At 42.4% G+C, this 13092-nt stretch overlaps 1 protein-coding gene across 1 annotated transcript in view; it reads right to left on the bottom strand.

The window, feature by feature from the left end:
- The window catches only part of dph1 (diphthamide biosynthesis 1), a 56802-nt gene extending 44922 nt beyond the window's left edge, over positions 1–11880 (bottom strand). The window contains exons 1-3 of the mRNA XM_083684397.1: positions 11805–11880; positions 11083–11232; positions 2258–2321 (exon numbers count right to left, since the gene is read on the bottom strand). Of these exons, the coding sequence (XP_083540523.1) occupies positions 2258–2321; positions 11083–11232; positions 11805–11877 (287 nt within the window). The 5' untranslated portion in view covers positions 11878–11880. The remainder of the gene's footprint in view (positions 1–2257; positions 2322–11082; positions 11233–11804) is intronic.
- Positions 11881–13092: the final 1212 nt, after the last annotated feature.

Here is a 13092-nt window from a genome sequence, read left to right as displayed (position 1 = left end):
TCACTGGCACACTCTCTCTTGCTCTCTCTATCTCTATCTCTATATCTGTCCAACAATCAGCTCACCAGGCTAGATCCTCTTTGCGGGTGCTATGCCCGTTCCCTAGGTTGCCATTGATTTAACGGTTGGACTGGACGTTGCCTCAGCTGTGAACTGCTATGAACTGTGCATCGCATGAGGTCGCAGGACACATCCATTTCCGAAAGCTCGTCAATATGCCCTCAGCGCACGCCACAGCCAGTGTTCATTGACGAATGTTCAACATACAAACTTTCGCGAGCGCTCACCAATGGAAAGCAACGGAAAATGGTTTGACCTTTGGTTGTCGTTCGGGACGCTCTGAAGAACACTGCTAGCAGGTTGTCGAGACCCAGAAACCACTGAGGCGTGAAACGAAAAAGAGCCTCGACGCCATGGAAATGCCATGGAAACACTAATGACAGGGATTATGGAAATCACAGATCATTTCAATCCAGAGACGATCTGGTGCGGGGTGGGATGAGAGGAATGGGGGGGGGGGGGGGTGAGAGATGAGAGTAGAGGAATGGAGAGGAGGAGGAGGAGGAGGAGGTGGTGGTGGTGTGAGGTGCAGTGAGAAGGGTGTGAGGAAAGCAATTAGCGGCAGGGTAATTGCTCTCATTAGCAGAGATCATCAGGTGGCTTTTGGGTGCTGGTTGGCTGGACTATACAATGCTGGTCTAAACCCAGATGGGGGGGGAGAGAGAGAGAGAGAGAGGGAGAGAGAGAGAGAGAGAGGGAGAGAGAGAGAGCGGCAGCTCTCCCCCTGATAGCAATGCTACTGATAAGACTGGACTCTATCACCAACTATCTGCCTCGCTCCCTCAATCCCCCTTCACACCGACAGAGACAGAGGATTCCAGGATGGAAACTAAGAGATAACGAGTTGGAGGGAAGGGAGAAACTAAAGTCAACCTCTTCATATCACGACTGAAGTGATCTGACACGTCCTTCCAAAAAGGTATAGGAGTATAGATAGAGAGTATATAGAGGGAGTATAGGCCGAGGACATTGATGGTTTGGCCAATAAAATGTACCTTCTTTCGACCAGTGGTTCCCAACCTTTTTGGCTCCCAACCCCCCAAAAAATGTAGGTCAAGGCTGGTTACAAGGTATTTCGATCTATGTTTTTTATTATATTTTTTCAATTATAAAGGCCATATGACTCAATCAATCAATTATTCGATCAAACACTTGGGTAGGTCTATCATTTATATAGATTTTTAGCATTTTTAGAAATCATGTCGCGACCCCCCCCACTGCTTTAGACCGATAGACTGATGTAAGTGTGGGAGTCAATACTGGAACTGTCTTCATACACTTAATGAGTATATCAGTATGCCCATGATGGTACAGCCACTGCAATCCAAGTTTCCTTTCTGAAATCAAATATCATTGAAAAAAAAAATACCCGTTTGGACCGAAAATAATGTGGAAGCCTCCCAACTCTCCTCCCCTCTATCCTTCCCTCTCTCCTGCTCTCCACAAAGTCATCTTGTTAGTATTGACCAAACACCAAGGAGAGAATTCCACTTTGGTTGTGGAATTATGCAGCCATGTTCTTTTATCCAACACTTTTGGTTGAATCCTTAATATATAATAATAATAATAATAATAATAATCATAATAATCATAATAATTATATCATTATCCATCACATTTGCATACATTTGCTTCGGCAAAGTACGGGCCTGGGCACAGCTCATACAAAACAGATGATTAGAACCCTTAACTGCCCTTCGTGATGAATAGAAGCTCGGTGGTACTGTGTGATGGAGTGTTTGTGTGCAGTAGGGCCTGATGTGGACTGTAACAAGATGTAATTAACAAGAATAATGTCCCTGCCCTCTTCCGACCGTGAACAAGTGAAGCTGTGATAGCCGGTCCATCCGTTGGCGCATATATATATATATATATATAAATAAATAAACAACATATATATATATATATATATATATATATATATATATATATATACGACAACGGCAAAATCATCTCTCATTTTCAGCTGAGACCCTGATATGCGACGGCAGCTGCAGCAGAGAATTATGACAACACTCCTCACTCACTTAATAACTGCAGAGTGGCCACGTTCCCACACCGCAAGCACGACTCCATCAAGGACCAAGGCATGCAGCTGCTCTGTGTGTGTGTGTGTGTGTGTGTGTGTATGGGTGTTTGTACATGTGTTCAAACATCATCAGTGTGTGGTGATGTATGCTATATGTGCAGTACATACCTCTCAATGATGTCCGAGATGACACAGGCGAACATCTGCAGGCCCTCTGGGAGCTGCAACGCCACTGGAACGCAGACATAGCCAGAGGTTAGGGAAGCCGAAACAGGCTACATGCACGCCTGCACTCACAAACAAACAAAAAGACACACTTCCCCATGTCGAAAACAAGACAACATTGAGCCAAAAGGCCCTAAAAAAGAAAGAAAAGAACGAGAACTAAATTACTTTTCACATGATAGAGCACATGAGACAAATGGACATTGAGTTTGCGATGAAGCTTTGGCAGGATATCTATTTTGTCCAGGCATGCATTTTCAGAAATTCAAAGCAATTCTCAATGCTGGCGGAATGAACACCTTTCAGTTGCCTAGGCTGCCCGGACATTCACTAGCCACCCCCGCACACAGTGATGTTATCAACAGAGGGACCTGCATTGTGGACTCTCGCAAAGAGAAAGAAAGAAAGCTGGAGAGAAGCCGGCAGAGAGAGAAAAGTTCTTCATATTCCAACATGAGTGAAGCGGAAAAAAATTCTCGTTGCGTTCGAGCCACCAGCTCCAACAATCAGAACACCAGGGATTACATTACCATATAACAACGTGAAACGCTACTGTATGACAGAAAGCACAATATTTTGTATGATTTTATCATCATAGATACAGTAGAGTCATTTCCATTACATTGTGGACATCTAGCAGACGTCTTTATCCAAACCAACTTACAAGTACATTTGTCTAAAGTAAGTGAATCATCTATACATCAGTCATCATAAGAAAAACAAATCTATGCTAGGACCAGGTTTTTTTTTTGATTTGTTATCATTATTTACAGTAGAGAAACTGTACAGGGGGGTAGTGGAGATTAAAAGGGTCTTTAGGAGTGACAGTTGGTATATATCCGGGTACTTAATTAAAAAGTCGTGACTTTTGTCCCCCTCATAATATGGAGGAAATAGAGGATGACCAAACTGATTTATCAGCTAAAATCAGCATACAGGTCTGGTATGAAATCTCCCTGAGAGCATGAGCATCAGTGCTCAAGTAGCTGGGTTTTTGGAATAATACACAAGCAATTTTATAGTCACAGCCTCAACTCAGAAACATCATATGAAAATATTATGAAGGCCTGCAGCCTTTGGTTAAGTGTGAAATCCATTATTTGCATCTGATGCAAGAGCTTGATTCTTATTATTTACAGTAAAACAATTCTCTAGCCCACTATTATTGGTGTGTGAGGTATTCTTTCACACTTTAGACTTATTAGCCAGTACTTTTTGCTTTTTACCCAGCCCGTCAAGACACACACCCACACCACAATGCTATTAAGTAAGTCTCCTTAGGCCTCAGGGTCGCATTGCTGAGCAGTTTTGTTCCTCTCCATTTGCTCAGTTTGTAATGACAACCAATCCACAGTGTATAATTGATTCCTATGCAAATCAGAGACCCTATAAAAACAAAGATATTAATTCCAAAATTACATGAACTATTATCCTTGCATTAAGATGGACTCAATTCAACTTATTGAGTGATTTGTTGATGACATTTTTGCATTTTAGTTAATTTTAAGAGTGTCATAGCAAAGGGTCTAAATACTTATGTATATGAGGTATTTCTGTATTTCAATTTAAATAAATTTACTGCAACTTCAAAAAACCTTTTTTAGCTTTGTCATTCTGGGATATTGTGCGTGGATTGATGGCAAATCCTTTTCATTTAATCCATTTTAAACTGAGTCTATAACACAACAAAATGTGGAAAAAGTGAAGGGGTCTGAGTACTTTCCGAAGGCATTGTATATGCTTCTAATGTGCCACAAAGTGGCTCGCTGAGACAGATTACTGAGGAAGAGTGACATTTCAGGGTGATTTTCTCCCAGCCACTGCATTACTGTGGCCTTATCTTACATAGCGAATGATGCACTGGAGAAAAGCATGGTTCTGTCTTTACACCCCCCCATCCTCTACCAATCCATTAGATTCACCCTTTCTCCACCTGTCTCCCTCGATGACAGCCAACAGCTTTATGACTCACTCTATCACACTCTCTGTACACACACGCACACACACACACACACGTACGACCACACACACACACACGTGTAAACTAACATACTCACGCGCACACACACACAGCACAAGCACTGATGGATAAAAAAAAAAAAATGTTGCATCTCATACGTCATTAAGATGGCATGGAGAAATCAAGCAGCTACAAAAGAGAGGATTGGTCCTGCTGTTGACTTGAAGGGGTTCAGCACAGCAGGCGTTTCTGGTAGGAACGTATCAGTCTGACATGAGCTAAGACGAATCACTGGAAAATGCTTGTGAGGAGCTTTAATGAGGTGGAGGGGGGAGAGGGGGGTTGTGGGTAAGAAGGTAGAGGATGAAGAGGAGGAGGAGGAGGTAGCGGATAAGAGGGTGGGGGTGGAGGACAAGGAGGAGGTGGAGGGGAGAGGGAGGTGGTGGATAAGAATGTGGAGGATGAAGAGAAGGAGAGGGAGGAGGAGGTAGAGAGGGAGAGGGAGGTGATGGATAAGAGGGTGGAGGCGGGGGATGAGGAGGAGAGAGATAGGTGGAGGAGGAGACAGGTATAGGAGAGGGAGGAAGAGAGGAAGGAGGAGCGATAGGGGGTGGAATCATTGTCTTATGTCAGGTATTGTCATTCTAGCGCGTTGCTGCTTCGCCTGAACTACCTGTTTTATAAATCGTGGAACAATTCTTGATTTTTTAAAGATTTTATATCTATATACATATCGCCCATTGCTTTCTGGAGTATTACAACCTACTTTACAAACTATCCAAACTTACTGTTTTGTTGAATAGTCATGACTGGTTTGAGACTGTCTGTCCCACTGTAACCATGGTAACATTTTTGACAGCGCATATTTTAGCAGGGCTACTTTTTATCCTTCCCATAATTGCTTGCAAGTTGTCAGACAGATCAGTGTGGATGGAGTTTTATCTGTTGTAAGACACTGGAGGTGGAATGTGTTGATGGCACACACCCCATGGGAAAACCTACAGAAAGCGGTCAGAAAAACAACTTCTGAGGCAGGACCTCCACTAAATACAGTCACCTTACGAAACATTTTTTTTTTCTGTTATAAATTATATTATGCAGCCCTCGCCGGGTGGCGGGTGAGCAACATTTCCAAAACAAGGTAATATCAATTAAAATACACATTCCAACAAATATCACATGACAACCTTCCTTACATCGAGTACACACAGATGTTGCGCCAAAACCATTTTGGACCAAACCAAATCCATTTCGTTGATACCACATTAACACAACACATCACATCACATTGTAACAGATTCTTTGTGAATAAGGTTTTCTTCTCTACATCAAGCCTTTTCCTTATCCTTGCTCAAATTGAATATCCTCATCTGTTGTCTTGGCAACAGACTGATGTCCTGTTGGTGCAGATACATATTGTGCTTGAATGCATGCTCAGTGAAAGTGCTCAGCTTGAATGAATATTCAGTCTTTTTTTTTTCTTTTTTTTCTTACAAATGGGATTATATCACAATGTGATATTGGCATTCACTGTAAGCCCTGCGTCCACTGCGCCGTTTCAGAAATGCCCTTTGAATGGATGTCTTTCCGTGGCATAATTGAAGGAATAGTAATAATTGATTTTGTGACTCAACAGGAACACACACTTCATTCTTCAAACCAAGAGTCAGTCATCTTGCTTTTGCAAGTAGTGGAACAGTGTTTAAAAACAATTCACCTTAACATTTCATCTGATTCTGAACATAATCAGTGTTCATTGACTAGTCTTGGAAAGCCAGCCGTTTTCTCACAATACAATGTCTCCCAAAACGTCTGTTAAACCAATCACTTTCCTTCGAGATTCCTTCTGTGGCAAAGGGTTCTCTTCCCTTCTCCGCATTAGTCCATTTCTAATCGTTCCCATTTTCAGGGGAAAAACTCAGGAGAACATTGCTAGAGGGTTGTACAGATATCAATCATAACATATATCATTACACATGGTATGTGTGCAATTTCTTCCGCAGCAAAAACAATTGTTTTCAGGACTGCAATAAGATGAAATAAAGAGATCTGAAGGTTGACGTCTTTTATTCGATGTTACAAAGGAATGATGTTTCAGACTAGTAGGTTGTGTCTCTCAGGGACTCATCTCCCAGAGAAACTACAGAAACTAACAAGGGCATTTTACCTCGGAGGCCACGGGTCCTTTTCCCCCGCATTTAGAATACTTGAAAATAGAATACAGAAATCACTGGACAACGACAAAACAGTTGTCAGTCATTTGATCAGACTAACATTTATTAGCAACACAACTATGTTAGAAGTAGAACATTCAACATTAATGAAGAGAAACGAGCAGCCATCTGCTACACATACCATTGACAAATCAGTCAGCATCTAATCGACACTTACAGCACGGTAGTAGTCATGAAAGATTGAATAACGCGCACAAACTGCAGAACAACATTGTTATAAGGCAGTGCTTGTGTGGAAACACTGAACAATAAAAGACAGGAAAATAAACAAAGGGCAAGGAGAGAAAGAATGGGGGGGCATGAAGAATGATGGATGGTGAAGAGTGGAGAGGAGAGTGTGTCTATCTGATGAAAGGTTAAGGGATCGCCATGCATCCACGCAGACAGGCAGAGACAGGTCATTACGTGTGAAAGGGCGAGTTTATTAACTGAGAAAGGTTTCTGCACTCATCAGAGAGCCCAGGTTGACAGAAGCAGAGAGTTCTCTCCATCTGCTCTCCAAAGGTGAGACCAGGGCTGGGGCAGTGGGCTGAGCAGTGTGCGTGTGTGTGTGTGTGTGTGTGGGTGTGTGTCAGTCTGTGTGTACGCACTAGGTCTACTGTCTGTACGTGTGTGTGCTGAAGAGTCATCAATGTCACAGGAGCATTGACAAATGCTCAAGTTGCCAAGCCTATTGCGCAACACTGTCTGCGTCTGTCAGAACAAACGTGCTGACATGGACTTGCTTATACTGTATGATAGACTGTGATTTGTTTGAGTGTCAGACTGTCAACCAGTGCCCGCTGTCATGTTTTGTAAGGAGGAATATCTCACACGGTCAGGGGGAAAAAGTAGGCTGTGTAACGATAGCTTGGGAAACATTTTACACAGAAAATAACCTAGTGTTGCTCTCTGGGAGATATCCTTAGAGAGGGAGTGCAGGGAGTTGAGTGAGACTGGAGAGAAGGTCAGATTAAGAGGAGGAAAAACAAGTCCCGATTCCTGGCCCCAGCAGTGAAATTTATATCTGATTTGATGGTGTCTGGAACAGAATTAGCATTCCATTACATTGTGGAAGGAGCATCTGGAACTCTGAGGGAGCTGTGCTGTGGGGGAATCTCTAAATACTTTCATCTGTTCCTAGTGCCTTGCTTCCTTTTTAGAAAGCATTGGAGGACAAGGTTGAAAGGGAGGAACTTCTCCTCCAATGCGTAGAGTAGAAGGAATGAGAGAAACCAAGGACAGGTTTTTGAGATTCAGTCAGTTGTCCTTCAGTCAACAGGCCAGGGTTGCACTGTGGGGCATGCTTTGCTACAGTCACTGGCTGATATGTAGTCTTCCACAGCAAATAGAACAAGCCTGTGCATATTTAGTGCCTTCAAAGCATTTACCAGAATCCTAACTTCCCTAAACTGGCCCAAAAAAACAGTAACATAACAGCCTAGTTGGCATGCCAGAAATTCAGATTTGCAAGAGCTAAACAGAGAGACAAAATATTCCAAATGTGGCAGAGAAATAGCTCAAGGAAACAAGTGTCGGGAAACATTGACAGCACTAACCTTTTGATTGTTTGTGTGGCTGTTGTGGAAAGACCTTCTGAGACACTAAACGTTCCCCGTGTCTGTTTTCACAACCCGGAGGGAAACACATTCATGGTTTCAAGGTTCCTCCAGACACAAAGAGTTGTTTTGTTTCCCGTTCCACTCTGCCCTGCTGGCTAGATAGATCGCTCTTGTTTCCTCCCTTTCCTTTTCACAGGTGCAATCAGCATTGCAAGGCTGAACAACTGTCGTTGAAAGAGTCCATTGTGGGGCACGGGCAATTCAGTATGAAAGGAAAATAAGATGGATATAAAAAAATAAGAAGAAAACTGAAAACGATATATTGAGCAGGGGGAATAAGAGTATAGGGCTCCTGCATGACTCAAAATGATGCCTCCAACACAGTTGGATGATAATGGTCTTAAAATTAAAAAAGAAATGTGTGTAGCATTACACCATAGCCTATTAGATTATTGTGTTCAATTGTACACCTCACAAGCAGAAAGAAAAACTCACCCAATAGTCCCTGCCTCTTACTCCTTTAGAGTAAATACAGTCTGATCTGTAAAGCCCCTACAGAGATTTATTATCCAGCACCAGATCAATGTGCATCACAGCATGCCTAGCTGTTGAGCATGTTTAGCCTATAAACTCTATAAACATAGTGTAGGCTGGGCAGCAAACAACAAATGTCTATCTGGTTATATTCCAGGAGGAGAAAAGACAAAAACAAAGAGGCCAATGTACGGGTGTACACAGAGGTAGAGAAAGAGAGATGGAGGACAGACGGAGCAACAGAGATGATAGGGTGGTTGTTGCCATTGAAGACATAGAGATTAGAGAGAGAGAGAGAGAGAGAGAGATGGTTCTCTCTGAGATCTGACAGGGCTCTCTTCTCTAACAGAAACATCACGTAATAGACAGACAGGCACTGTGGCACAACTACTCACCATGCCCACATGGACCTCTCAAAGAGACAACCCAATTCTCCCTGAATGCCACCTGCTAACGCATTCCATTCACAGATGTAGAAAACACTTGTTTGTTGTCATTTACATCAACAAGGGACAGCCATTTTGGCATTGCTTGCTTAGACTCAAGTTAAGTTAAGATATTGGCCGTGGTAGACTCATTTTTGTTTGCAGTACTGTATATACCTATTCATTAGACTGGATTCAACAATAAGCCTGATTCACAAAACAGCTCCAAAAGTATTTGAACAAGTTATTTTGGAACCCAGAATCTCATCTCAATTGAGATTCTGGGGGGAAAGAAAGTAAAAAGTGGGAATGGGAAGTTGTCAAGTCTCCATCCCCAAAACGTTTCGCTGTAGCTCCACCTGAGCGCTCGCAATGCCTGTGCCCGCTTGTTCACAACTCCATTTGTATGCATTGCACAAAATTAAAAGATTAGAGTTAGCTGAAGAAGTTTTCGATGCCATCATTTTCACAGTGTGAGAGCAATATGTATTAAATTCTCTATTTTAAAAAAAAGTTGAAATCCCTGCCTGCGTTTGAAGCACCCTCCTCAACTCAACATCTGTGGTTGTGGTAAAATTCACCGGATGCAACTGCCTCCCAACCTCATTGAAGACTTTGTCTCGAGACTCTGCCAAGGCTGGCATGGGTTGGCACACACACACGCACACTGCACACACACACAACTCTTGAATTTATATAAACCAGGAGAAATCAAAGCTTATTTGTCAGGTGTACTGGTAACTAACTCTAACCCTTAGATGAGGTGTGTTTGTTCCCAATCAGCATGGGTTGCAATCATGTTGTTTCCTGCCTCATTAGCTCATTTACACCACACAACCTGTGGTCAATTTTAGCCAGCTAGCATTCTGCCACTTTCCTACCGAAACAGTAGGAACCAAAGCATGCAGAACTAATGTATGGTTTATACCATTCAGTAAAACATTAAGAGGCGTACCTTTCTCCGTCCTCTGATTGGTTATTGCCTAGCACTGTCGCCGGCGATTTTGAATAAATAGACCTGGATCTTATTATGTCTAGTTGCGTGCTAGCCAGGACGATGTTGCAGAGGGTCGTATCGTAAGTATTGTCAAGTCGCCATCTACCATTGACAACGCATTACCACTGGTCATATTGTAGTCTACAGTCACTGAAGACATTCAAAAACAAACCCCAACTGTAGGAAAAATGTAGGAGATAACATTTAGGTAGCTGGCTAATGTTTTCAAACAATCATCATACAAACCATTTCTGCATTTCAAGAACTGTTTTGTTTCTGTACTCTGCTGCTAATTGTTGCATGCATTAGAATTGTAAATTCAACATTTCATGAACTAGGATGCATGACATACAACTTTTTAGTGAACTAAATATTGGAGTCCTCTACATAGACCGGTTTAACCAGGTTTAACACATTCCCATGACCAGGCTTGATGCGTGTTGTGGCCTAGGTAACCTTGTTGAGACGAGGTTTTCCCAGTTCAGAAAGCCTGGGGAAATCCTTTGCAGAAAGTAGCTACAAAAGGGGGCAAACCCCTGGGAAATGAGTGCTGCCTTGCCACATGTCAGACCAATGAAATACCTAATTGACTTGTTTTTGTGTATAGAGCACACTTCTGACAAAACTGAATTCCGTTTTTCCTTCAAATGTTGCAAGCGAGCATAGGCAACAACTGCAAAATAGTCCCACCCGGTCTGAAAAAATGACGCACTCAACAACAAGCAACCATCTATGGTCATGGGGGAGGGTTCTTGGAATGAAACATCCAATTAAATTGCGAGCTTGATTCACTGTGCTCCGTCCAGGTTCAATCCAAGCCAGATCAGCTCATCTAAAATTCTCCAAACCTCCAAAGGAGGCGTGACAACAACGTCATTTGGAGGTATGGCTGCGTGCGTCTATGGCCTATGGAGTCATAGAGTCAGGGACCTGTACTGGTAAGTAGTGATAACCTCTGCCAAAGGACCTAAAGTAGGCTACTTTGTCATGCATTGTAATAGCCTCAGATATATCAAAGAACTACTCTGCCTTAATGGTTTAAGCAGTGAAATCTGGTGTGGTTACTCTTGAACTCACCTCTCTTAGAGTTGGCCTGTCTCACCCGCCACACAGTCTTGTGAATCTCAAAGTTGTAGTTTGCTGGCAGTGCACGGATGGCCTCCTGCAACTCCGGATCTTGCAGGATGTCATCAGGAATTTGATTGGCCACCCGTCGTGGTCCTCTCGCTGCATGGGAGAAGAACCAAAATAATAAGTCACTGTCGGTGACAGCTGCAGCAACTGCGATGCTTTCAGATGGAAGACACTTGTCCACACCAACCTAATAGGCCAACCATTTTATACAGAAGTTAAATATTTGTATATATTTAACTTTAGTATATTTGACAATGCAATATACTGTATTTCCCACTCCCAGATACAGTACGTATTTAGTAACTCCAGGTTTGTTTATGCTTGTTGTTTTGTGCCCTGTACTTGAAAATTAGCTGCTAAACGAAATCTGTTACGGTAACAAATCGCTTTCTGTGAAGTGAATCCCAGCTTGTGGTGGCTAGTAAGAATACCTTTTATATATGAAGCGATTTCCATGCGTTTAAGAGAGACGTCTCAACATCTTTTCAATTATGTGGAGTTGCCCCATTTGCACTCAGTAGCTGTCAGTAGTTGTATACGTATCTGCATCATTAGTGATGTTTGTGGCTGCAATTTTATTCGTTTTTGTTTGGATGATCATGTAATGTCTTTAAAAACCTATTTCTTGTGTCACAGAAATGTATTCAACAGAGATCAATACTTACCAGTAGTTTTTTTAGTCGAAACGAGTGGTTGTTTAGCCGAAACGACTTGTGTTCCGCTCTCGGGCGCTGCCATGTTTGTTTTCGGAGCATGTGGGAGACTGAAAGACATCGCCAATCGAATGCAGAGTGCAGTACAGTAGAGGGTAGTCAAGTACCGTTATCATCGAGCGCCATATTGCTGTCCATGGTGCTGAATCTGTGTTGCCAGTCTATACTATAATACATTATATTAATTTCAGTATAGCCTGATTATAATTTCATTATAGCCACCCCCCTCTACTATTCTCTTTATTCCGTTTCGTTTATTCGCTTATCTTTATTAATTTATTAATCGTTATGAATAGGCACTCGTGGTCCCAGTCATTTTTCACCACCTATCTGTGCCACTGCTGTTCAGTGAGATTCTGGCCGTGAATGAGAGAGGGAAGTGAAAGAAATGACTCACATGACTCAAGTCTAATTTGCTACAAGAAAGCAAGAGTTGAGAAAGCTGCCCCACCTAGAATAACACCTAATGTCTAGAACTGCTTCGTTTTGTTTCAATACTTTTGCTTAAGTATATATTCCTTGTACATGTAGGCTACCACAATGTAGTACAGCACAGTATTACATTTCTTGAAATGCATTTGCATTACTGGCAGATAAAAAACTCCATCACACTAAAGTATCTGATATTACCATGGGTTGTAACTTTGTTATCATTCTCTGCAAAGTCTGTACATTTTCAGAATCAATATTATTCAAGTCTAACAGGCAGTGTGTGTAAGGACAGGGTTCATGACAGGTAGATTCCCCCCCCCCCCCCTTCTGCAATCATCAGTGTCTTCAGCCCCTATCTGAGTCCCAATCTGTCCCTATCTGATCTGCCAGTGCACTGGGAGGGCCAGTTTAAGAGGATGACAGATGAACAATCACCCACATAGTGTTATGTTATTGATGGCCTGGTTTACAAAGAACATTGTTTGTGTATTGATCAATGATTTATGAACTGTGTGTTGATGTACTGTGCATTTACGAACAAAACTGTGCCATCACATAAACAACGCCTTTATCTCCTTTCAATTCGAGATGGGGAGAGAGAGGAAATGGGGGGGGGGGGGAGAGAGAGAGAGAGAGAGAGAGAGAGAGAGAGAGAGAGAGAGAGAGAGAGAGAGAGAGAGAGAGAGAGAGAGAGAGAGAGAGAGACCAAGGATTACTTTGTGCATGAGCCTACTTTGTAGTCATATTTCAATACTCAATATAGCTTTGTAGTTGAGATGGATGTAAAACTATTAGGGAGAATCAAACC

This window comes from Argentina silus (genome assembly GCF_951799395.1).
Source record: "Argentina silus genome assembly, chromosome: 14".
Lineage (NCBI taxonomy): Eukaryota > Metazoa > Chordata > Actinopteri > Argentiniformes > Argentinidae > Argentina > Argentina silus.
Note: the sequence above shows the minus strand (reverse complement) of the source record. Positions and strands in the feature narration are given on the sequence as shown.